Consider the following 25153-nt stretch of genomic DNA (forward strand, 5'->3'; position numbering starts at 1 on the left):
CCTGCCACTCCCTTTTCAAAACCAGTTTACAGAGAGACTATTTTATATTTACGTTCTCTGCTTCACCTCAGTTAAGTGCATGACACTCCCTTGATTGTATGTCGCACCTCACCAACAACACGATGGAGTCTTTATATATTGATTCATTTTTTTTTACGAGTTTTAACGCCCCGAGGCGCCCCAGCAAGGCAACATACCTACCATGAGGCACACCTCCGCCGGATAGTACACCCACAGTACAAGCAAGACGAATCAACAAAGTCGACCTTTTACCCCAACACTTATAAATGGCATCGCCAGCCCGTTGGTCATCTACAAGGCTGCTTGATATAGGTAACGTTTTGTTTGGTTAGGTTAGGTTAGCTTAGATTAGCTTAGCTTAGCTTAGGTTTATCTGTTTACGCTCATAATAGATAACCAAGGACAATTACCTCCAGCTGTAGTGCATTAAAAACCTATGGCCAACATCATACATAAGAAGACGTTAATTAGGGAAAACTCACCGACATCAGCGGCTCCTCAGACATCTGCTGCCACGGACGTAAACACCACCCCCCCCGCACCTCACCCCTCCCTTTCCCTACCAGGTCATCGTCTCAATAAAACAGTCATCAAGGTCAATTAAGTCGTTGAGTCGTCTCGTTAAGGAGCTTAGTGGTCAGGTCGTTCAGGATCAGTCAAGTCGTTCAGAATGTGTTGTTTACGTTGCTTGGGACGTAATCGTGGTTGTGGCTCTACGGTGAATTATTTTCATGGTCCTCTTCCTCTCTTCCTCCTCCTCCTCCACTGTCCTTACGATTCGACACCTGACTAATCTAACCACTCGCCATACAATTCACCGTCTTCCAATCGCTCCCAATCCATCGTTATAACACACTAAAGCCAATCTAAGTCTCTTTAATCATTCTCCCCATCATCCGTAGCCTCCACACCTCCCATCTGACGAACACTGCTTCTCAATTATTATGACTATTGTCTCCGTGATAACTGGGGCTGGGAGGGAGGGAAGGAAAATAGGAGGGAGGGAAGGAAGGGGAAGGTGAAGAGTGAGGGTGGGAAAGGAAGGAGGGAGAGGGTAGAGAGGGAGGGAGGGAGGGAGGAGAAGATGTGAGTGAGGGTCGGAAGGAAGGGAGAGGAGAGGAAATGAGAGGAGAGGAGAGGAAATGAGAGGAGAGGAGAAGATTGTTGAAGTCGTCGTCTTGAAAGAAAGTAATCGAGAAAAGTGACTCGGAGATCCAAAGAGTTGTGTTACATGCGACCTGAGATGACGTCTATGTATCAGGAGTGTACGGGGTCAATACTAGCCACGTAGGTACGTAACTTATAAACAGTAGTGTGAATGCATAGAGAGGGAGAGAGAAAAGGAGACAGCGATAATAAAAGAGAGGGAGAGAGGAAGGGAGAAAGGGAGATAGAGTAAGAATGAAAGAAAGGAGGGAAGGAGGGAGATAAAGAAAAAAAAAGAGTGAAGCAGAGAATGGGATAAGGAAACATCAATAGGGACAAAGAGAGAGAGGGATAGAAAGAGAAACAAGGAGAGAACATAGAAAGAGAGAGGGGGAGGTAAAGATAGGAACAAAGGAAGATAGAGGTAAAGAAAGAGACAACAGAAGAGAAAGACGAAGAAAGAGAAAGAGAGAAAGCCAGAATAAAAAAGATTAAAATGATAGATATAGATAAAAATACATAAATAGAATGAAAGAACGAGAGAGAGAGAGAGAGAGAGAGAGAGAGAGAGAGAGAGAGAGAGAGAGAGATCACATTGACTTCCAACTCTCACATAAACACACGCCAGCCTCTGAGAACACGAGACACTTGGAATACGGTCATAGGTAACCCACATACCTGGGAGGAACTTCCTGATGGTGAGAGAGAGAGAGAGAGAGAGAGAGAGAGAGAGACAGAGACAGTGAGAGAGAGAGACAGAGAGACCTGCTGATCACATTATGGAAGGGGAATTTCACCTGCCAGAGCGCTGAGAGTAACAATGGAGAGAAGATTAGGCTGGAGGTGGGCGAGACAGGGGGAGAAAGGGAGAAGAGAGATAAAGGAGAAGAGAGAAGGGAGATGAAACACATTTCAATGATCGGATTACAGGTATGGTTGTAGACGAGACTGAAGAGTGGCGTTACTGTTCACCTGTGAGGGAGAACGTGTACTGGCCCTGACGAAGATGAGGAGGTGGGTGAGGCTGAAGGGGGTGAGGCAGGAGGGGGTGAGGGAGGAGGGGTGAGGCAGGAGGTGAGGCAGGAGGAGGAGGCAGGAGGTGAGGCAGGAGGGGGTGAGGCAGGAGGAGGTGAGGCAGGAGGGGGAGGCAGGAGGAGGTGAGGCAGGAGGGGGTGAGGCAGGAGGAGGTGAGGCAAGAGGGGGTGAGGCTGGAGTGGGTGAGGCAGGAGGGGGTTATAGGAGACGAAGAGGAGGAGAATTGTTCGACATGATGGTGATGATGATGATGATGATATCGTAGTAATTATGGTAAATTTTAACAATAATAATAATAATAATAATAATAATAATAATAATAATAATAATAATAATAATAATAATAATAATAATAATAATAATAATAATAATAATAATAATATGCATCTTATATCTTCATCAATAGTCTACCTGTACTTTAAAATTCTATCAATGACTTACCTGTATGCAAATTAACTCTCTAATTTTAACTGTCACGTGAGGTCTTCTGCAGTGAAGTGTCCCTCTCCAATAAGACGTGAACATTATCGAGCACAGCCAGACGACCTCATGCAGTCAGTCAATTGGGTATTGAGTTTAGCTGACCCCATCAAGGACCATGACGAGGCAGGGCTAGACTATGGACCATTGAGTAAGGTCCCTGTGTTTGCTGCTGCCAGTCGAGTTGTCTGCCCGAATCGCCTCAGCTGAATTACCTCACTCACCTCTCAGTTTATCAGTAGTTGCATCAGGTTACGAGGCAGTTGTTCAGGTGATATATATATATATACTGATGGCTATGAAACAGTCAGTTAGCTTGACAGTTAGGTATTTAGTCATGTGGTAATCTGACCCTCTGATAAATCATTCAATCAGACACACAATTAGAAAGACAGTCATTTATTGAAACAGTTAAACCAGACAGTCATATGTGTACTTAAAAATTCACTTATACAGTTTTCCAGTTAGTGGGTGTTTTAGTTACACAATCTATATAGGAGAGGAACAATCAGCTAACTGGACCCATAATTAAGAGTCAACCAATTCGACCCATGGTAAATATCGGTCAACGTTAAAGTCAACCAGTCACAGAGGCTGACAGTCACACCTGCAATAAGATCATCGAGGCATCAGTCTGTCAGTCAGTTAACTAATGAAGTAGTGAGGTGCCTGGTAGGGGGGAGAGGGGGAGTGAGGGAAGGAGAGGAAGGGGAGGAAGGGGAGGGGAGAGGGGAAAGGGAGAGTGGAAGGCAAGGAGGAGGGGGATGGGGAGAGAAAAAGAAGGATAAGAATAAGAATAGGAAGGGACCAAGAGATGGAAGAAAGAGAAAAGAGGAGGGAAAGAGGGGGGGAGGCAGAGGAAGGGAGAACGAGGAGAAAGAAAGGGGAAAACTAACAGAAATCTCCTCAGGTTCTAACGATAAGAGAGAGAGAGAGAGAGAGAGACAGAGAGAGAGAGAGAGAGAGAGAGAGAGAGAGAGAGAGAGAGAGAGAGAACTACCTGCAATGATAGTAATGGACATCGACCAATCAACGCACGTCAAACCCACATAGGCGTGGAATCTACTAAATCACTTCCCTCCTCCCATTCCACCAGCTACAGTACGTTGAGTCGCCTTCTCTCGCAACGATGAACACCCGGAGAAATATCTACCGTACGTAACACTCCCTGGTAATATTCACTCGTCTTAATCTACTGTGAATTTAGTATCTGTGTTTCATGGTTCGTTTAGCTTGGAGGGAAGGAGTGAAAGTGGGAGGAAAAGAGGGAGCAGAATAGGATGGGATGGCAAAAAGGAAAAGAGAGAAAAGGGTAAAAGGCAAGGAGAAGAAGAAATGAGACAGATATAGAAGTGAGAAGACATGAGGAGAAAGAAAACGAGATATTCTGCCGCTGAGAAATGTGATGAGAGAGAGAGTGAGAGAGAGAGAGAGAGCCATCACTTACGTTCTCTATGGTGATGAGACGAAAGCACAGCTGAAGGGACAGACAGAGAATAGGTGTGGGGTGATAAAGGAGATAGTTACGCACCAGGGGAGGAGGATGAGAGTGTCTGAGGGAGAGGAAGGAAAGACGAGGTAGTAAGAGACGAGGGTGAGACATTCAGTGAGAGAGAGAGAGCTAGATGACGATAAAGATGAGATATAAAGAAAAGGTGATAACTGGAGGAGGAAGGTAAGGGTATTGACCTATATATAGTTCTTTGAGTCTTTAAACCTCTCTCTCTCTCTCTCTCTCTCTCTCTCTCTCTTACATCTTCCCATTGATATATCGACGTCTGGATACTCGCGTCTTCAAAAAAATAAAATTAAAATAACAAATAAACAAATATTACCCCCCCCCCTCCCCCCAAAAAAAGTACTTTACCGATAACAGCTTTACCGATAACAATTTTACCGATAACCACTTTGCCGATAACAACTTTGCCGATAACAACTTAACTGATAATTAGTCTTCTTTGGATTTCTTATTTAATGACGAAACCCGTTAAGACATATATTATTAACTTCATTTTCGGATTAAAATTTAACCCCACCTCTCCCCCCCTCCCACCAACACCCCACTTAACTCTACCCACGTCCACCCACCTCCTCCACCCACCTCCTCCACCCACCCAAACGTTTTTATACACAGGACGATTTACAACTCAAAGTATACAAAATGTTGGCGTAACTCTCCCCACAGAGGGTGATGAATGTAAATAAAGAAATAATCCCATTAACGACAGGAGACAGCAGTTACCTTTCCCACACGTTTCAATGGGATCTTCCCTAACCAATCCATACCGCCATGATTGATTACCGTGTCTCAAGATTAAATGAAAACTGATTCTCTCATCTGCGTCCCATTTCATCAACTATAGACAATGTTTTTTTTTTGGAAGAGTCATAATAAATAATGTTATATTGTTATTATTATTATTATTATTATTTTTATTATTATTACTATTTTTATTATTTTTAGTATTTTTATTATTATTTATCTCTCGTCAACACTCCTATGTATCTCTCCTTAATGACTTCTGACTACCTCTCAAAGATGAAAACAAGAGCAATAATTGAAACCATTCTCTTTCTTCTTCTTTCTCTTCTTATTTCTATTTTTTGCTTCATCTTCGTATTCCTCTTCCTTCTTCCCCTCTTCTTCTTCCCTCTCCATTTTTTTCTTCTTCCTCTTCCTCCTCCCCTTCTCCTCCATTTCTCCCTCCTCCGCACCTCCTCCTCTTTCCTCTTCCTCCTCTTTCCTCATTAGACCTGGTGTCGTGGTGGTCTTCACTTGGGAAAACCTTGATCACTGACTCTAATTCCAAGTTACAACACTTACACACTTGAACCGGGAATTGTGTCCATTGGGGGAGTCACCAGCGTGTACCTCATTCTTGAGATGATATTACCACGCCTCGCCTCTCTCTCTCTCTCTCCCTTCTCTCCTCTACCCTCTTTTATCTTCTTATTTTCTTCGCCTTCTACCGTTGTTTAAATAAATAGTCTTCTTCTGTTTATATAATTCCTTTTGTATTTATATAAGTCTTCCTGTGTGTATATAAATCCTATTATTGTGTTTATGTAAAAATTTCCTCCATTTATATAGATTTTTTTTCCGGTGTTTATTTCCGACTTCTTGTTTTGTTACTCCTTTCTTATAAGACCTCTTAGGACTGACTCTCGTAAGGTGGGTGATAACGGGAAAAGGAGGAGGAGGAGGAGGAGGAGGAGGAGGAGGAGGAGGAGAAGGAGAAGGTGTGGTGTGTTTTCCTTATCCACTACAACCACATCCTCTACAATTATATCCCTACAACCGCGTTTCCATCACTGCTGTCATTTCTTATTCCCCGTCAGTCCCCGAAAGTGTCAGTTCTCATACGCGGTCGACCACAGCACAGGAGAGGTTCACATATTTTATTCACAATCTTAAGGCCACGAGATTTTTTTGTGTTTCTTTTTTTTTTATTATTATCTGAGGAAGACACAAACTGGTGATGTTCTGATATCAAGTTCATTCCTAATTTCCTTTGTCTGTCTGTCTGTCTGTCGCCCAAATACTATCTTCATATCTCAATAACCTCTTTCATTTTTTCTTATGTAAAAAAAATGAATAATCTTTCTCTATATCAAACTGTAAGTGACGAGTGATAATATAATCTATTCTCAAAGTATTTGGTTAGGTTAGGTTAGGTTAGGTTAAGTTAGATTTGAGTGGTAATTACGCAAGACTCATCAACAAATACAAATTACAAAATGTAGGAGACTCAATGTAATAAATATTCACTTGGAGTCGTGGGGTATTGTGGGAGGGCTCAGAGATGTCCCAAAGACGAGGAAATGTGAGCACCAGGCAGGGTACGAGGGAGGTCTGTTGTGTTGTGATGCTGCAACACGACGCTCACGGCAACAGCGGACGTGCTACCAAGGGATTAGTCCTGTACAATACTGCCTATTCTCCACACATCCCTCCCTCTCTCCCTCCCTCTCTCTCTCCCTCCAACTACACACCTTCATCATCCACCACTGATATATTCCCCATATAGAGAGATCACCTGAAGATTAGACCACTCCAGTTTATTTCAGGTTAGGTTAAGTTAGTGTAGCATTAGGGTGACATTTAAGTATAATAAACTGTACCGGGTGTTTCGGAATACTTTATAACACAGGACAGTTCGGGATAAAATATAATATAATCTCCGGATAATAAATAAATTATCCAGTATTGTTTGGTGCAATTTATTTCCAGTAATGTTCAAAAAGTTCCGGCCTTCCTGCTGAATGTTACCACCTAATTTAAATAGGGTTTGATATTTTATGTTTTACGTCCATAGACTTAATGCAGTCATCCCCCTACCCATATATTTTGTTATAACTACAATAACTAAATAAACAATATCTCAAGAATAACAAAAACAAACAGTAAAGAAAAAAATACCACATTGTGTTGTGTTTGAGAGATAACAAGAACAATATAGAATAAGAGAACCCTATTGTGGATCCTGAAATATTAAATATATTTATGGAAATTAAAGTAATCCTACTGTGAGTCAGAGAGATAAAAGCAACAAAGAAAAACTTTACAATATGTTAAATTAATCCTCATCCTATTCCAAGCCAGAGTTTAACACCCTCTGATGTTCTCGGAGCATTATGAATTAAACACGAGTTACTGTACGCTTGGTGTGGATTATTAGTTAAACCCTGTACGCTTGGTGTGGATTATTAGTTAAACCCTGTACGCTTGGTGTGGATTATTAGTTAAACCCTATACGCTTAGTGTGGATTATTAGTTATACCCTGTACGCTTAGTGTGGATTATTAGTTAAACCCTGTACGCTTAGTGTGGATTATTAGTTAAACCCTGTACGCTTGGTGTGGATTATTAGTTAAACCCTGTACGCTTAGTGTGGATTATTAGTTAAACCCTGTACGCTTGGGGTGGAAAATTAGTTAAACCCTGTACGCTAGGTATGGATTATTAGTTAAACCCTGTACGCTTGGTGTGGAAAATTAGTTAAACCCTGTACGCTTAGTGTGGATTATTAGTTAAACCCTGTACGCTTAGTGTAGAACTGTAGACTCACACTAAGCGTTGTTGGAACCGTATATGCAAATGGCATTATAAAAAAAAGCATTAATTCGGCTCACAGAACATTACCTGGGGATTTACTGTTATAAAAAAAAGTCTCTCTTTTTAGTGCAGCCAGAAGCATTGTGTGACGCCTGGCCATTCTGTTTATAAATACACACATTGCATTGTAGTGTGTGTGTGGGAGTATAGACCCAAGTGAGAACACATTTTCAGTTGATAAGGGAAGATTCATCTGAGGATTAAACACCCCAGTTTATTTCATCTGGAGATTAATAACAACCTGAGCGTTAACCAAACCTAACCTTACCTAACTTAACCTTACCTAACTTAAATGAAACTAACCTAACCTAACCACTGGTAACGTTAGGGTGTATTATCTTTAGGGGATCCGAAGAATTTTTTCCATTACATTTCACTTGACTTAGATAATATCATCCGTGTGTGTGTGTGTGTGTGTGTGTGTGTGTGTGTGTGTGTGTGTGTGTGTATGTGGCCGACCTTGTAATACCATGAACTGTGTCCAGGAATGAGGGACAGGTCAATATAGTTCTCCCGCCCCCACACACGCTGCCTGAAGGTGTGAGAGTTAGGGAACGTGTCCTGAGAGTAGGGCGGCGGCGTAAGGCAGGCAGGAGCACAGGGACAGACTGACACAACACACCTCCGCCACACATGGTGAAGAAATATATTACAGGTGCAGTAATAAGTTTTCCTACCCACAAAAGCTCAAGAATTTGTAAATTGTGAGTGGAAATACGGGTAGGTGACGAGAATTAAATTGAACAGAGCTTGGTATCTGTTTTATGCTTCTTATTATAGAAGATATATACATTGATATAAATACATAAATGTCTCAGAATAATGTATAAACACTACCTTACATATTTTTATGGAGATGGCGAGAATAATTCCTGTACTGTATCATTGCCCGCAGTTGTTGATGTGCGAGGTCTCCAATATGTGAGGTCAATTTTGCTACTGTAATGCAAATATTCACAAAATCTCAACAAATATCTGTAATGGCGTCTCATGACTCGATATGAAAATAGCTTAGTCGCTAAAGTATATCAAATACGCTAAGCTTGATTTATGAAAACTCCTGGCCAACATAAAAAAAATCAAATTAAAAAAAAATATATAAATTATAATCCATTAAAACCTCAATAAAGAAATTAGTTTCATGTTTATGTTTTAAATTCATGAAGAAATAACATTTATTTTCCTGTCGATTTACATTTTGAAACATAACTAGAAAATCGAATGAGGGCGAAAATTACAAAAACGTAGACTATCCTCAAACGTCCATCCCACATATCCATAACTTAAGAGACAAGAAAACTAACCCTATCGCGTTTATCTAAGTCGGAGCTCCACAGAGAAAATGAAAGAGACAGGAGAGACTTCACTAACTTTTCGATTTCTTTCTGACGATTCGGGGAGTCTTTCTCCTTGTAATGTCTGAAATAATTACGGCGAGGAAGGTTAATGCCACACTTACATCGACACCTTCCGAAGACGAGAGAGGGAGGTATGGGGTGGGGTGAGGGAGGGTGAGGGAGGGTGAGGGAGGATGTTGGGGAGGGAAGGAAGGAGTCAAGGATGGAAGGTGAGGAAGGGAAGAAGATAAATAAAGGAAGGTTTGAGAAGCTGGTAATCATCTCACAGCTGCTGGTATTTCACGAACCCGATGAGGCGGAAGAGAAAGAGGAGGAAAAGGATAAAGAGGGGGAAGAGGAGGAAGAAGAGGAAGGAAAAAGAACGATGTATGTATTGTTAAGGACTGGTGATCCTAGATTGTGTCAAACCATAGTTCACCACTCCGGTAACAGTAAAAAATAACAAGGTCGCCAAGGAAATTAATAAATGAAAGGAATAAGCAATACACTAAGAGTAAATTAAAATACAAATTAATTTAACAAAAGAAATAAAGTATCTGACAAGTACCAACAAACGAATCAAAAGTTAAGTTTACAAGTATTAACCGATTTGGGAATATTCACAGCACAGCAGACAAACAAGTTACGTTTATCATAATTACAGTGACAAGTGAGCAAACAATAACGAGGGTCGGGGTACACCAACCAATACAATACAAAGACGATTAGATAACGCCACCGTTCTTTTACCAGTATATTGTTACGAAATTTCAAGCCTAGTACACCATAGTATATCCTACAAACAATATTACATCCTATACAAAGAAAATATAATAGCCTATTCCTCCACTTTCCTTGACTCACACACTCTCAACAACATAATGTATACTCAAGTTAAGGTCTTTGCTATGTGTTGAACTCCTTCCACCGTTTCCACCTTCCTCAGCCATGTCAAACCTGCTCCTTCTCTATCCAGTGTACTATGGTCACCACATCGCTTTTTGGCGGGAATCTACAACCAATGAGGAATCAGTTTTCCAGTAGCGCCATGGAACGTCACCTCTGACGTTTCAGCCGGCTTCTCACGTTCCATGACCACGTGGTCTCGGAAGGTTTGATGTGGTTCTTGCGGTAGTTTCTAATTGCTGGTTTCTACTCCCGGGACTCAACGTAACGTCACAGTATGTATGTATGTATGTATGTATGTATGTTTGTATGTATGTATGTGTGTATATATGTGTGTGTGTGTGTGTATGTGTGCTAAGGTCTGTGTTGGGAGTAAAAATGTGAGATTTATATAAGTCAATCTTTTTCTAGTATCAACGTCACTTCTCAAAGCATAATATTGGACATGTTATGAGAAATCATCGCCGAGTCTCAACAAAACATGACTAAACGTTTTCTATCGCAAACTTTTTCTGTCGTATAAGCGTTTGTGTGCTAAACTTAAAGCTTAATGTATAGAGAAAAGTATTTGCAAGTAGAATTTATATTATCATTAAAAGATATAATTTACATAAGTAGGAAAAAAACATTTATATTCCTGAGGGAGGAAAGAGTTAGGACACTACAGGAAAAAATATAGTATATATGATATGATTTTCTTATTTCGTCAGCGTTTGTTTACATTTCTACTTAAATGGAAATGTTTAAGTTACCAATGGAGATTTAATTTACGGGTCTTATTATTATTAACTGAGTAAACAATGCTCTAATTAGTGAATCTAAATGCGGGTGTGATGGACCCTTGTCAACAGGAAACAAGTTGTGTCCGACCTCATTGTAATCAAAGTATAAAGTATTGAATAATGAAAAGCTAATTACATAAGCAGCTTTTACTTTCGCAAGGCTTTTTTTTTCTTACAAAGATAAACGGATCACCTGGGATTATTCACAGCTGTTTATTTCACCTGAAGATTAACCACTTTAACGTTACCTTGGGGTATAATGCTAGGTTAGGTTAGGATTCTCCCTAGTCCCTATACCATAAAATAAACCGCGAGTTAGTACTGTACGTGCTGTTGCTTTTAACTGATCTCGGGAAATATTTCTAATCATCACGTCAACATCCAGACAATACTCAGGTGTTAACTGCTTCCAACACGACGAAAACCAAACAACAGAACAACGTAGTGTGAGGTAGTGTGAGGTAGCAAGAGGTGCGTGAGGAGTTTGTTGACGTAGGTTGTCATGTCGCCCCATCTATTGAATCTTTTCGGTTTCATGTTTTTTGGATGTAGTTTCCTTCCATTAATCTACAGTATGTGGGAATGAAGGCTTGACACCTCCTTCCTACCTATTGTATTAGTATATGTGGGAAGGGGAAGTACTGATTGACACTTCTTTTCCACCAATTGTATTAATGTATGTGGGAAGGGGAAGGGTGTTGGATACCCTCTCCCTCCTAATTTGGTCTTCCTTCTTCCGCCCTCGATAAAATCTAATTCAGAAATAAATATAAAGGAGTATTGAATGTACCAGTATTTACTTCAGTTCACTGCAAATAAACCACACGGGAGCTTAGCTTATGTGATTTAGAGTGAGTGAAGATATTGGTGTTTGGTGAGATTCAACTGGAGGTGTGAGTGAGTTTCATTCCATTCTCCAGCCACGTAGAACAAAGATTTGCCCGTGCTGTGTGCTGTGGGCCTCAGATCGACCTGCTGTGTTTGTACCTGTAACTAATTCAACTTACCTTGCTGGTCTTGAGGTCACTTCATCGTAAACTGAATCTATCAACGAGTCCAAACGTTTCTTCCTCTCAAAGAACCGCCCCAAGCCTTCTATTCAGTATGCACCAGGAATTTTTCATCATTCAGGAATTACCGTAGTCTACCCCTCAGCTGGTACATCCGTTTTCTCTATCATATAAACTTCCAAGAGTTAAGTCGAGGTAATTCAATTTTCGTTTTTTTTTCTTTTTCTGTTGGTTTATTCTATTATATTACACACCAGTTTTATCTTCTATTTTCATATATATTTTTGATCTCGTGATTATTATCCTTTCAGCTTATCTCACCTGATGATTAAACACCCTAACGTTACCTTGGGGGGTTAGGTTAGCGTTACGGTGATTAATTTATTGTTTATCATTTTATTACTAAACAAATTAAATTATTCTTAGTTTACACCCCTCTCTCTCTCTCTCTCTCTCTCTCTCTCCACCACGTCAGGTCCCCACGATTCCATTAAGATATGTTTCTGTGTATCGTCGAGGCGGAGACAAAAACGACCCTCGGCTTAACATCTTGGCGAGGTCTGCCATCATCACGGAGGAGGGAGATGTTTATCGTCCCTCAGACATCCTCACACTAATGCCGAGACTCCGTTGTAATTACCCGGATAAACTGGTGTGTGTTTGAGCCTCTGTATGTCTACCTGTATATGCAAATGTGATTACCTTTTTTTGTGTGTGTGTCGTCTTCTACACTTCGAGTTTCTCTCTCTCTCTCTCTCTCTCTCTCTCTCTCTCTCAATCGTAAGTCAAGGCGTTAACGATCCAACGCCTTCCCTAATGTGCTTATGTAAGTTCAAAACCACTATTAACATTGTTAAGTCAACGCGGCCTCACGTAAGGTGTTAAGAAGATTTTTTTTAAGTGTGTTTATAAATATCTTCCACTTAGCGGCCTCTACAGATGTCAGGTCACGTACCTCCCCAACCTATCGTGGCCTCCTCCCGACTTACAGCATCCATCTCAGTGACCTACAGTGGCCACCTCCCCGACCTACGGTGATCACCTCCCAGACTTACAGTGGCCACCTCAGTGACCTACAGTGGCCACCTCCCCAACCTACGGTGATCACCTCCCCGACTTACAGTGGCCACTCTGTGTTGAGAGACTTGACGAGTACCACATTCACCACAGTCATATCACTAGGGTCCAAAACCTTTAGTTATTGTTGATCCACATTTCCATCACATTATTATTATTTTTATTTTATTCATCTTGGTGGATTTTCATACAATATTATTTTCTTAGTCAATTCATGGGATCTTATATTTTCTCTTGTGGAAATGACTATCTTACGTTACGATCCCCTGAGAGTCTATTGTATATCCACGATTGTATTATATATGTAACCCTCCCTCACCGAATCCCCGATCCAGTTCGCAAACAAAGCAATTTTCAGGACATCAGAGGTTGTGTTGTTGTCAGCTGAAGGGTGAAGACAAGAACACAAGAACCAACTTTGTATTAGTATCTGGATATTTATCTCAGCCGGTGGCCATTATACTGAACATATTATGAACCAAGTGCCACCCCCCTCCCTTCCTTCCCTGCCTCAAGTGCCTCAAGTGCCACCCCGCCCTTCTCTCTGCTGGCAGCGATGACATCGTTTATCTAACTACCAGTTGTTCATTGTTACTCGACAACCAAAACACTGATGGCCGTCTCTCTCTCTCTCTCTCTCTCATCATCTGAATTTCATATCCATTTAACATTTCTTTTCGAGTCATAAATAAAGAAAACCATTACATTCGATTTAGTATTTACTCTAAACTCTCATTTAATTTTGCTGGAATACATTAATAAAATACTAAATTATGTAGGTAATAGAGTGTGTTCCCATTAATCCTGTGTTCTTTGGGAATAAAAAAAAACAGAGCTGCAGTAAAAGATAACAATAACAACAGCTGGCTCTTATATGATACCAAAACCAAGGAAAGTTTTTTATTTTTTTTTATACATTTTGGTGAGGAATAAATTCTTCTTCTCTATACATTTAGATAATTTACTCAACCAATAGAGTAATTCATTGATGATTGTAGTTCCCTTTACACGTCGTCTTATCAAATTAATCATCATCATTATCATCATCATCGTTATCATCATCTGCATCACCTTCAGAACATAAGTGAAAAAAAAGTGAGGGAAAGTGAGAAAGACGAACCTGAGAGAGGCGAGGAAAATGAAGGAGGTAAGGAAGAGGAAGAGGAGGATGGTGAAGAAAATGAAGAAGATGATGAATAAAGTGAGGAAAAATAAGAGGAAAAAGAAAAATAAGAAGCGAGGAAGATGAAAAAGGAGAGGTTACTAAACATTGAACGCACAAGTCTCGTCCCACACCAACACATTCGTATGACCCGTCTTGACCTCCGTGTAATCGTGGCCTGGGGTACACAAGTCCTTCTGGTGGTCAATGCGGTTCCTGGGGTGAGAGAGAAGGATTATGTTGGCAATACTCTTCTTTCCATCTTAACTTCTATTAACGTAATGATAATAGTCCGTAAATAATGGAACCTGTTATTAATGTCTATCTTTTGTACTATAACTTGTTAGTATTATGACCCGTAATTAAGGCTTTTATTTGTACCATAACTTGTGAACGTAAAGCTGATTATACACATTTGATTATTTTACAATATCATGATAATTTAAAAATTATATATTGGAATTTATTTTTATATTTCAATTAGTAGGAATTAATGTGTATATATTTTTCTGAAGTTACCTTAATCTGGAGCCATCATAGTAAACAGCGGTATTACAGTACTGTTGGTGTGTGTGTGTGTGTATGAGGTATACATTATCTCTCATTGTGCATTGAATTCTTCACAGCTGGAATCTGGATGTGCGTATACATTCATGCATAATTGTATGATTCATTTGTATTATTCATCTTCGTGAAGTATATCATATATCTGTGTATACTGGTGTGTATTATATACATAGTGTATAAATGGGTCTGTATACTTACACCTCGGGGGTATATTCCATGGAAGATATGCGGATAGAGCGGATATATAGAGTTCGGTTACAGAGCATCATGAAACAGTAGGAACCTGGATCGTAAAGCGTAGCATCGTAAGCCCAGTGAACCTCCATACGAATCACCCTTGAGACGTCAATGTGGCTGGTGAACATGAAGTACTTGGGCTGGCCGTGGTCAAACCTCTCGTGATTCCTGAGGTGAGGGAAGAGACGAGGTGATGTTTGGGTGTTTATACGTCATTTGAACTTTTCTCAAGATGGTGTTGTAATGCTTAAAACATCATCCTCAATTTATTTTATCTGAGGATCACATTTTAAACTAACCTAACCTAAACAAACCTGACCTAATCAAACTTAACCTAATCAAACCTAAACTAACCAAACCTAACCTAACCAAACCTAACCTAACCTAACCTAACCTATTCAAACCTAAATTAGTAAACCTTACCTAACCAGGCCTAATCTAACCTAACCAAATATAACTTAACCCAACTTCAAATTTATATTATAAATATATATTGACACTTTTCTGTTCAAGGCAAATTTAATTATAAAAAAAAACTAAATATTTGGGTGCCAATTAATTTATAAAATCTTTCACGTGGTATATGAAATCGAAATTGAATGGCAACACTGTCAGCTACAGCTTTTGAAGAACGATATTATAATCTCTGAGAGCACGTAAAGTTAAATTATCGTCATTGTTACCATACAGACAACAACTCTCTCTCTCTCTCTCTCTCTCTCTCTCTCTCTCTCTCTCTACTTACTTGGTGAGCCTAACTTTATCAATGCTGTTACCGTTGTCACCATACAGCCAGACATCCAAGTGACCTTGAACCCAATCCTCTGCCTTCTTTGGGTGAGCTGTGTCTACTATCAACTGGTAGTGGTAGTCTGGGGATGGTAGAAAGAAGGTGGTAGTAAGAGGGGAGCAGTGATGGTGGTAGTTAGAGGGGAGCAGTGATGGTGGTAGTAAATTAATAAGTGGGAAGGAGTGATGGTGATAGTTAGAGGGAAGCAGTAGTGGTGGTAGTTACATTTAGCATTAGTTAAGGACAATTATTCATTGGGTAATAAACCACAAGTGTTCCCATTAATTCAAATAAACAACAATATATATTTGCAATCATTCAACTGTAACGTAATGTATAGAACATCTTAAAATGTATATAGCCTTAAGAAATATACACAAATAGATCAAATATACAGGATAGATTATTCAGAGGAGGAGAATACACTCAAGAATTCTTTCCTTGAGATATTCATTGTGTATATTTTGTATTAAAGTGTCAATACATTTTTTTTAAGAGATATGGTATTAATGCACAGTGTATATGCATTTTTGAGACGCTTTTTGAATGTATGTAATATTTATATGTATGTATGTATGTATGTATGTATGTATGTATGTATGTATGGACATATGGAAAGACAGAGAGAAACAGTATAAAGACAGAAAGATTTAAAGAGAGTGGGTGGGACAGACAGATAAACAGAGACACATGACGAGAAGGACAGACCGACAGACAGAAAGAGACGGGATACTCACAACAATAGGGAGAGACTTTATCAGTATCGAAGTACATCCTGACGTTCACGCGGTCCTTGTGTGTGTACTCGTCAGCGTGTATACCCATGTGTGCACACTTGGAGTTATCGTCATTACAGGTAGCACACCGACCCTAGGGAGTGACGTCAACAGATCACACACTCGTTTAAAATGTCAATGAAGATGGTGAATGAACGAACAGTAGTGACATAACGTCGAGTTAAGACAGAGGACCACAGCACTAACCAGTTCGAAGGAGTCGTAGTCAAAACACTCGTGGGCGGTGTAGGGGCATGGCTCGTAGAGGGAGTCAGTGTACAGCTTGTAGGCTCTCCCGTGGCTGCAGGCGACCAGGTCTCGTACACCGTCGGGTATATCGGTAATAAACTCGAGGGCGATGGTGACGGGGATACATCCAGGTTGGTCGTGACCCGAGTTGGGGTAGAAGTCTACATTACCCATGGCTTGTTCTGTGCCGTAACCCAACATGAGGATGCTGTCGGCGTCAGTGTGGATGTTGTCGACGTACACTGCATCTGTGTCGTCGAGTCGAATAAAAGAAGGCGTGCTGGTATAGTAAGGGCCGGCTGGGTCGAGGCCTGATATGCGGCCGAGATTTTTTATCTTCTCGCCAGCATAACCCGAAACGTGAGACCCAAGGGAATGGCCGAGAAGGTGTACATTAGCGGGGTCGACACCGTACTCGCTGATGAAGAAATTGACGAGGTAGGCGATCTCCAGCCCCACCACGCGGGTGTTGGCAGTCGCCTGGAAGTACATGGGCAAGGAGCCGTCACCCCAGTTCACTCGGATCACGTTGTAGTCACCGTAGCTGAGGAAAGCCTTGGCCATGTCCTGCCACAAGGAGTAAACACACAGCTTCAGCCTTATTACTTGTGTAGGTAATGGGTGATAATTATTTTGCTATTATACGGCAGCCAGCACTATAACACTCTCATCCCGGTAACCATTATACACATGACTTGACAATTTAACCGGATTAACCTAACCTATTCTATCTTAATCTAACCTAATCTACACCTAACCTGACATAACCAGACTAACCCAACCCATTTTACCCAATCTAACTTGACCAAATTAAACCCATAAACATCCATTTTAATTCACCTTGTAGTCAGCGAGTACAACTAAAACTATCAGCTTAATGTTTTCACCACGAGCGCCTTTTGTACTTGCAGGAAACGCTAATCTCTTCCTGTTAAATGTAGATAATGAGGTGTGTGTGTGTGTGTGTGTGTGTGTGTGTGTGTGTGTGTGTGTGTGTGTGTGTGTGTGTGTCTAATGAACGAAAAACGGTGTACAGTACAATTTAACCATCGTGGAAGTTGTGATTCACTTTACACGAGTCAATACAAATTTAAGACTACATTACCACACACATGACCTCACTATGACCTGACCTTAAGCCAGACAGTGTTGCCTGTGTCGATAAAACCATGGCAGATGATCTTGATGGGCTTGGCTGGGTCAAAGGTTGTAGCATCAATCGCATCCTTGTCAGCACTGATGTAGAATTTCTGACAGAAGGAATACGAGGTCAGGAAAGAGTGCTTTATGAACAATGCTACAAAATAGATGCACAAACGAAAGAGAACTAGACTTTTTACCATTTAATCTACTTATTGGAAAACAATGATGGAAAAATATAGGTCACCTAGCTTGATTTTTGTAAACACATGTTGAAAATATAGCCTTTTTGTCCTCGTGGGAAACATTTGGGCTCGAATTATGCCATTTTTACATTAACAGTCAGTTTATATTGAAAATTTGATCTTGTAAGTATTCTGCAATGAAAACTGCACTTACCTATGCAAATTTACAACACTATATAAATCTATTGGCCAAACGGTTAAATTGTCAGCTCTTTACTCGATTTTTTTTTGGGGGGGAGAGGTAGAAAATATTGAGTTCCGAGGCTGTTTTTTTTTTTCTACGATAGATATTAACACCAAAATATTTTAAAGCCTTTTGATCTATATATATGCACCAAGTATAAAATGAGCAAGACTGATGATATGTTACCAGACTTTATGAAAATATATGAAAATATTTACCTTTACCCCCATTATTTATACATCAAGCCAATGATGGTGAAATACTGTAATGGCACATACACCCATAGCAACACTGTCAGAGTCTACAGACAAACAGCTCAGCGTGAACAGTAGTATATATTAAAAGACTATGTAGCAGTTAATGCCACAGATTGTACGCCTGGAAAATGAGCAGCGGTTGTCTCCAGGTTTAAGTACAAGGTCAAGGAGGAAGGTTTAAATACTGTACAAGGTCAAGGAGGAAGGTTTGAATACTGTACAAGGTCAAGGAGGAAGGTTTAAATACTGTACAAGGTCAAGGAGGAAGGTTTAAATACTGTACAAGGTCAAGGAGGAAGGTTTGAATACTGTACAAGGTCAAGGAGGAAGGTTTAAATACTGTACAAGGTCAAGGAGGAAGGTTTGAATACTGTACAAGGTCAAGGAGGAAGGTTTAAATACTGTACAAGGTCAAGGAGGAAGGTTTGAATACTGTACAAGGTCAAGGAGGAAGGTTGTACAAGGTCTTGCTTTATATAAGGGTTCACTGTCTTATTACCACTCAAGGGAAAGTAAATTGAGCTGTAGGAATGCATTCAAGGAGAACACTCAAGATTTAGGGTCACACTGTAAGGAAAAAGGTCATACTCGCACAGATTGATCTCTAGCACACACCCCCGGCACTTGGTTCTCTGTCATACTGGGCTCTAAGAAAATCCCACTACCTCAGATTCAGCTGGTTCGGCTCGGGTGTGCAGGAGGAAGCGGGTGTTGATATGTGCTCTGGTGAGAGGAAGAACATTAATGGGCCTGGTAGTCGTGTACCAGTCATTATTTAGATCCAAGCAACCCAACACGTCATCACACCACTCCGTACCTGTAGCTGGATGTGAGAAGGAGAGTCAAGAGGTCAAAAAAGGTCATCGAGATAGGTCATGCAAAACGAATAAAAAAAGTTAATGAAACATACATCAGAAAAGGTAGATTAAAAGAAGTATTTTTTTTTTTGGGGTGGGGGGGATTAAGAGAGGCTCGGGAACTGGCTGCCCATTCATCTTTGTTAATGTTTTTAGTCATGGCATCGTTGTTGTGATGGTTCTTGGGGCTGGAAACTTTCAATAAAGGTATCACCGTTTGTTTACGGGATAGTGTTGCTTATATTAACTCCCATGGGATTGATGTTTGTGTGGGATGCATTGCTATTCGTTGACACCCTCTCGAGTGGTTAAATGGTGGTGTTTATGTTAACTGGGAAGATATAGGAATACACACACACACACACACACACACACACACACACAAACACAGAAAACTTTCAGACAGACATGCAAACAAACCGACAGACAAACAGACAGACAATACAAAGGAGACTTCTGTCCATAGTTCGACTGGTAAAAAACGAAAGCAAAACCCGTCACTCAAATAAAATATAATATAGGATCACCTGAGATTAAACGCTCGTTTTTTTTTTTTCACTTGGAGACACACCATCCAAGAGAAGGGAGGGAGAGAACGTATCGTGAGGGAAGGAATCTAGGTGTGTGGTGTGAGAGGGGTGGCGAAGGAGGGGGTGTAGGTGAGGGACGGAGGGAGTGTGTGGTACTGAGAGGGGAGATGATGGAAGGAGTGTGTGTGATGTAAGAGGAGTGGTGAGGGAGGGAATGTGTGTGTGATGGTGTGTGTGGTGTGAGGGGAGTAGAGAGACGGAGTGTGTGCTGGTAGAGGCTGAGGAGCAACACCTGTACACACTCCCACAGGTAAAACCCAACACCAGCGGCTACAATAAACATTCGTGCTGATAGGTCGTCTATGAACTTCTTCACCCAAGAACCACCACATGCTGTGATTATACAGATTCTTGTACGTAGTAGATAAATAGACTCGTTGTATACATAATTATATGCAGTATACTGTATACAGAAGTATTATCCATCATTGAAGTTATTTTTTGGAAATTTCATCTGATTACACAATAGACGTTTTCCTTTCATCTATTTTTACACACACACACACACACACACACACACACACACACACACACATACATTTCCCATAACAGCTTTAAACACCTGATATAATCTTTTTAAGCAAGGATTTATTTTTGTATGAGAATTCAATACAGGTTCAATGTGATCTGATGCGTTCAATTGTTTATAATTTCAAATTTACGATGTTTTTATTTTAAGTTCCTGAATGATCTTTTTTTTCAGATTCGTTTCTATATTTTTGTTATGGATTCTTTTCAACAAATAGAAGTAATATCAAGAATCGTTTGTTTCTATAATACATAATAAATGTTATTGTCTGAAACCGTATACATGCTGCCTTCTGTAATACACTGTATATGCTGTTTTAATGTAATATGTATATGCTGTGTTTTGCATAGCGTCTCCTGTAATAAAAAAAAATTGCTTCTTTAACTTGGCTGAATGACATCTTACCCGTGTCGCTGGTTTGATTAAGAGGTAGGTTGCCACTCCTCTACTCTTCTGACCCGTCTTAAAGAACCCCTGGCACTTAATTGGCCATTCGTTCAAATCGACGACTTGAGTGACCTATTAATTCGTCCGATAAACCGTTTCGTAATTTTATAGTATGAAGGTCACATCATCGGATTAGTTGGTACTTATTCACTCATTTGTCTTGGTTCAGACCTTGGTAGGCATTTAAATAATCTCTTGGTCTGGCCGAGAATCTGGTTGGCACTTACATGAACCTTTGATCTGGTTGAAGGGCTGTACTGGTCATGCGTCATATTGTCCTTGGTCAGTCTAAACGGCTTCTTCGTCAAATCTTAGAGAAACACCGACCTACTCAGATTCCTAAGCAGGTCAATAGGTCAGCTGACTTGCGTGACCTGTTCATCAAACCTAAGAAAGGGTTGTGACTTACTCAGCCTCTTGGTTAGGTCTACTACTTCAGCGGATTTACCTGACCTCTTCGTTAGGTGGAGTGAAAAATTACTTACACGAACTCTTAATCAGATCAACTGGATTACTACTCCTCCAAGCAGGAACAACAGCAGCAGAGACGGTCTCCAGCACCATCACCGCCGCCACCCACACAACGACAACCTTCATGGTAACGAATTATTCTCCGGATGATCCAGCAACACTCATTACTCGCTGCCACCAACTTATGTGTCTTTTAGCTGCTCCGCCGCCTTTTATACTCAAGACATTATCGTGAGGGGCAACGTTCAGTGCCAGCTTGTGCAAGTCGCGGGAAAGAGAGAGAGAGAGAGAGAAAGAGAGAGAGAGAGAGAGAGAGAGAGGGATGATGCCTTTCTCTATGACGACTGTTTCTCATGTGTCCTAGTCTTGTTTCTTCTATCTCTCTCTCTCTCTCTCTCTCTCTCTCTCTCTTCCTACAGCTACAAATCTGATAATCCCGGTGCATCTACAGTCTTAGCTCACTGGTCGCTGGGTGAGCTTGACTTACTGACAGCTCAGAGAATATTGAAGAAGTCAGCCAGTGTCCGTACAGTCCATTAGGCGCTATCACACGCAGAGATAAAATACTGTACCAGGGTGTCTCAGAAAAATATACACACCCACAACCTTACAGATTCTAGTGAAAATTGCTTGAATGCTTCTATTATAAAAATATCATCGTCCTCACTTGTAGGAGACTTTGAACATCAACAAGTGAGGAGAGTTTTGATGTGGTAATACAAACAAACATTCAGGCGAACTGTACGAAAATCAGTAAGGCAGAAGGTATACATTGTTTGAGACACTTTGTACATCCGTAATTCTTAAATCAAGTCGAACACATACCTGTAGATTAAAAAAAATGTTAAAAAAATAAATAAAAAATAACTTCTTTATACACTCACGCTGAGACAGTGAGAAAAATAATTGTAACGAAATTTATAAAAAAAAATATCGTTCCATCGCAATACCACTGCGAGGATATAGTTAACGACATGTGTTTTAGTACTTGTTAAAGACTTTGCTTATAAGAAGATGATAACTCGTCTACACAAGAACAAAACCATAAGCAATTGTTAAAATACCTTCATGTATAAGGAACTTCAAGCTTAAGAACGTAAAATGGTGTGAAAACAATAAATATATACGAATCCAATGTGAAGAACGCAATACGTGTTGAAACCATCCTGCACAGTACCGACACTCCCCTCTGTGACCAACAACAGCTGGCTGCCTCTACTGGGTATATGATGAAACCAGACTACGACAACCCACCTCCCTGCTGTCTTGTCCTACCTCTCAGCCTTGTCAGCAGTACATCATGACAACATGCGTCTCATCTCGTCTACCGGAAACAACCGCATAAAAAAAATTTCAAATTATATAAAGGAATTCATGAGGGTGTGGGGGTGAGGGGGTAGGGGGGGTGTTGGGGTGAGGAGGTTATATTATGACATTTCTTGAAGGTAGTCAACAGAAACACCTGGATACTTCTCACCTGTAGAGAAAAACTGGATCTTGTCTCTGAGAGAATTGAAGATAAAATATCTTATCTTACGTGAGTTTATCTCTGTCTTTGTGTAAGTAAACAATGTACTGATAAAAATAGTGATGGTTAGAAATCCTATTAAGTTTGAAACGTAAAGGTTGAAGATGATGGTGGTTAGGTTAGGTTAGGTTAGGTTAGGTTATAGATGGATTTACATTTGTTTAGTAAGAGAGAATATGTAAGAAATACGCTGAGGTATACTTAGATTATTCTTGACTTTATAATGTAAACTAAGGAACATTTTTTTGGCGACGCTTATTGGTTGTAAACTCAGCAGCATCGTTAGGGTAGTTCATCTTACTGTGAAATAAACCGAGGGCTAATCTACAGGTACTCCAATGATGGTGACGTGAAAGCTAAGGTATATATTTCTTCAACCAGTTACGGTATAATTAAACGTTACCTTTATCCTGGAGACGTGAGTAAACAGGTAGGTGACGTTATCAGAAAAGTAGGAATACATTAATGGGAGATTCTTCACCTGTCTGTACCTCCCGTCTCTCTCTCTCAACTTCACAAGGTCAAGTTCTAAGAATTCTACCATTTTCATATGTCTAGATAACACTCTTTAGGGATGAAACTTCGTAACTGACAGCAAGGTGTTGGCCAGATAGGGATAACTTCCTTTTTTTCATTTCTAAAATTTAACGGATATTAGTTTATAAAGTAAGATTTGTTTTCTTTAAGAGTTCGTATATTATCATAGCATACTCTATGTCGTCACCAAAGGGTTAAATCTGTTCTCAGAGGGTTGATCAATCTTCCTCAAAGGGTTAAACCATCTTCCTCAAAGGATTACTCAATCTTCCTCAAAGGCTTAAACCAACTTCCTCAAAGGGTTAAACAATCTTCCTCAAAGGCTTAAACCAACTTCCTCAAAGGGTTAAACAATCTTCCCCAAAGGGTAAAACCATCATCATGAAAGTATTAACCCATCGCTCTCAAAGGTCTAAACCATCCTCTCAAAAAAAGGATTAAATCATTGTCATCAAACGACCAAAAACCAACATCATTTTAACAATTAATACAACCATTAGATTCTTTTCTCCTTCCATTGTATTTTCCATCATCTAATTTTTATTCCCGTCTCTCTGATACCTGAAGCTTCCTGGTCTCATCTCCTCGAATACACAGCGTTAATTTTCCGGGCTGGGTCAGAGGTCAAGGTCAGAGCAGACTCATTTATCATGCTCCTGACCTCTAGTTATATTCGCTGGCAACATGACCTACTAGAAAGTCCTTAAGCATGGAATAGTCAGATGTAGGACGATATGAACAGGTGATTTTTTTTCTTCAAAACATAATTCATTATAGTTATAGGTATGATATGAAATGACGTAGTTGTTCAGGGTATGACTTGTGATGACATAGCTGTTAAGAGTATGATATGTGACGACGTAGTTGTTCAGGGTATGATATGTGATAGTATATTTGTTCAGGATATGATATATAAAAATTCACCTTAAAGACCAATTAAAAAAATATTTCCATCTTCACTTTCTTTAATTACATGACCACAAACATCAATAATTTCACTCTTTATTATTAGCTTTGTGTAATACTGTCTAGGGAGAGTCTGACACTTTCTTTCCTTCTTGGTCTACTCTTAAGTAATGGTTGATACACTTACTTAACTTATTGGTCAGGTCGAGAGGAATGCTACGTCTCCAGGCCGGCACAGCAGCAACCGTCCCTCCCACCAACACCATCACCACCACGACAACCTTCATAACGACGAAATATTCTCTGGATTAAACAGCAACAGTCGTCGTGCCTCTCTCGGTAATCATCGTTTGCCGGGTCAGGCAGCCTCGAGGTCTCTTATACTCAACTCTTTTATCACATTATGTAAAGAGCACCCAGGTGAGGCATGAGAGGGTAGTGAGGGGGGGTGGTCGTCGGGTGGTCGTGAGGGGGTAGTGAGAGGGTCGTCAGAGGGTCGTGAGGGGGTAGTGAGAGGGTCGTCAGAGGGTCGTGAGGGGGTAGTGAGAGGGTCGTCAGAGGGTCGTGAGGGGGTAGTGAGAGGGTCGTCAGAGGGTCGTGAGAGGGTAGTGAGAGGGTTATGATGGACTTGTGAGAGGGGCATGAAGGAGTCATTAGAGGATCGTGAGGCGTAAGAGGGTTGTAGAGGGATTGTGAAGGCGTCGTGAGGGGGTCGTTGGGGCTCATCAGAGGGGCATAGAGGGGTCGTGAGGGTTCGTGAGAAGGGCATGA

At 40.5% G+C, this 25153-nt stretch overlaps 1 protein-coding gene across 2 annotated transcripts; it reads right to left on the reverse strand.

Moving 5' to 3' along the window:
- Positions 1-13616: 13616 nt before the first annotated feature.
- On the reverse strand, positions 13617-24740 carry LOC121874904 (pancreatic triacylglycerol lipase-like). 2 transcript variants are annotated; one of them, XM_042379245.1, is made up of 8 exons: positions 24570-24740; positions 19183-19340; positions 17825-17941; positions 16650-17258; positions 16404-16536; positions 15622-15748; positions 14838-15044; positions 13617-14288 (listed from the first exon to the last, which is right to left on the reverse strand). In XM_042379245.1, the coding sequence occupies exons 1-8, from the start codon at positions 24667-24669 to the stop codon at positions 14174-14176; spliced, it is 1566 nt and encodes a 521-aa protein (XP_042235179.1). In that variant the 5' UTR covers positions 24670-24740; the 3' UTR covers positions 13617-14173. The 2 variants fall into 2 exon arrangements, with proteins under 2 accessions (XP_042235179.1, XP_042235178.1); XM_042379244.1 differs by lacking the exon at positions 24570-24740 and adding an exon at positions 21426-21611.
- Between the last annotated feature and the right edge of the window lie 413 nt (positions 24741-25153).

The sequence above is a fragment of the Homarus americanus genome, unplaced genomic scaffold (genome assembly GCF_018991925.1).
Source record: "Homarus americanus isolate GMGI-L3 unplaced genomic scaffold, GMGI_Hamer_2.0 scaffold56009, whole genome shotgun sequence".
Classification (NCBI taxonomy): domain Eukaryota; kingdom Metazoa; phylum Arthropoda; class Malacostraca; order Decapoda; family Nephropidae; genus Homarus; species Homarus americanus.

What these genes read in the sequence shown, in the direction of transcription:
- LOC121874904 (XM_042379244.1), bottom strand. Translation starts at nt 21,537, where the DNA reads ATGAAGGTTGTCGTTGTGTGGGTGGCGGCGGTGATGGTGCTGGAGACC. An exon ending in GATAAAGTTAGGCTCACCAA is followed by an intron (nt 15,045 to 15,621) that starts GTAAGTAGAGAG and finishes CCCTCACCTCAG; the next exon opens with GAATCACGAGAGGTTTGACC. An exon ending in ATGGAATATACCCCCGAGGT is followed by an intron (nt 14,289 to 14,837) that starts GTAAGTATACAG and finishes CTCTCACCCCAG; the next exon opens with GAACCGCATTGACCACCAGA.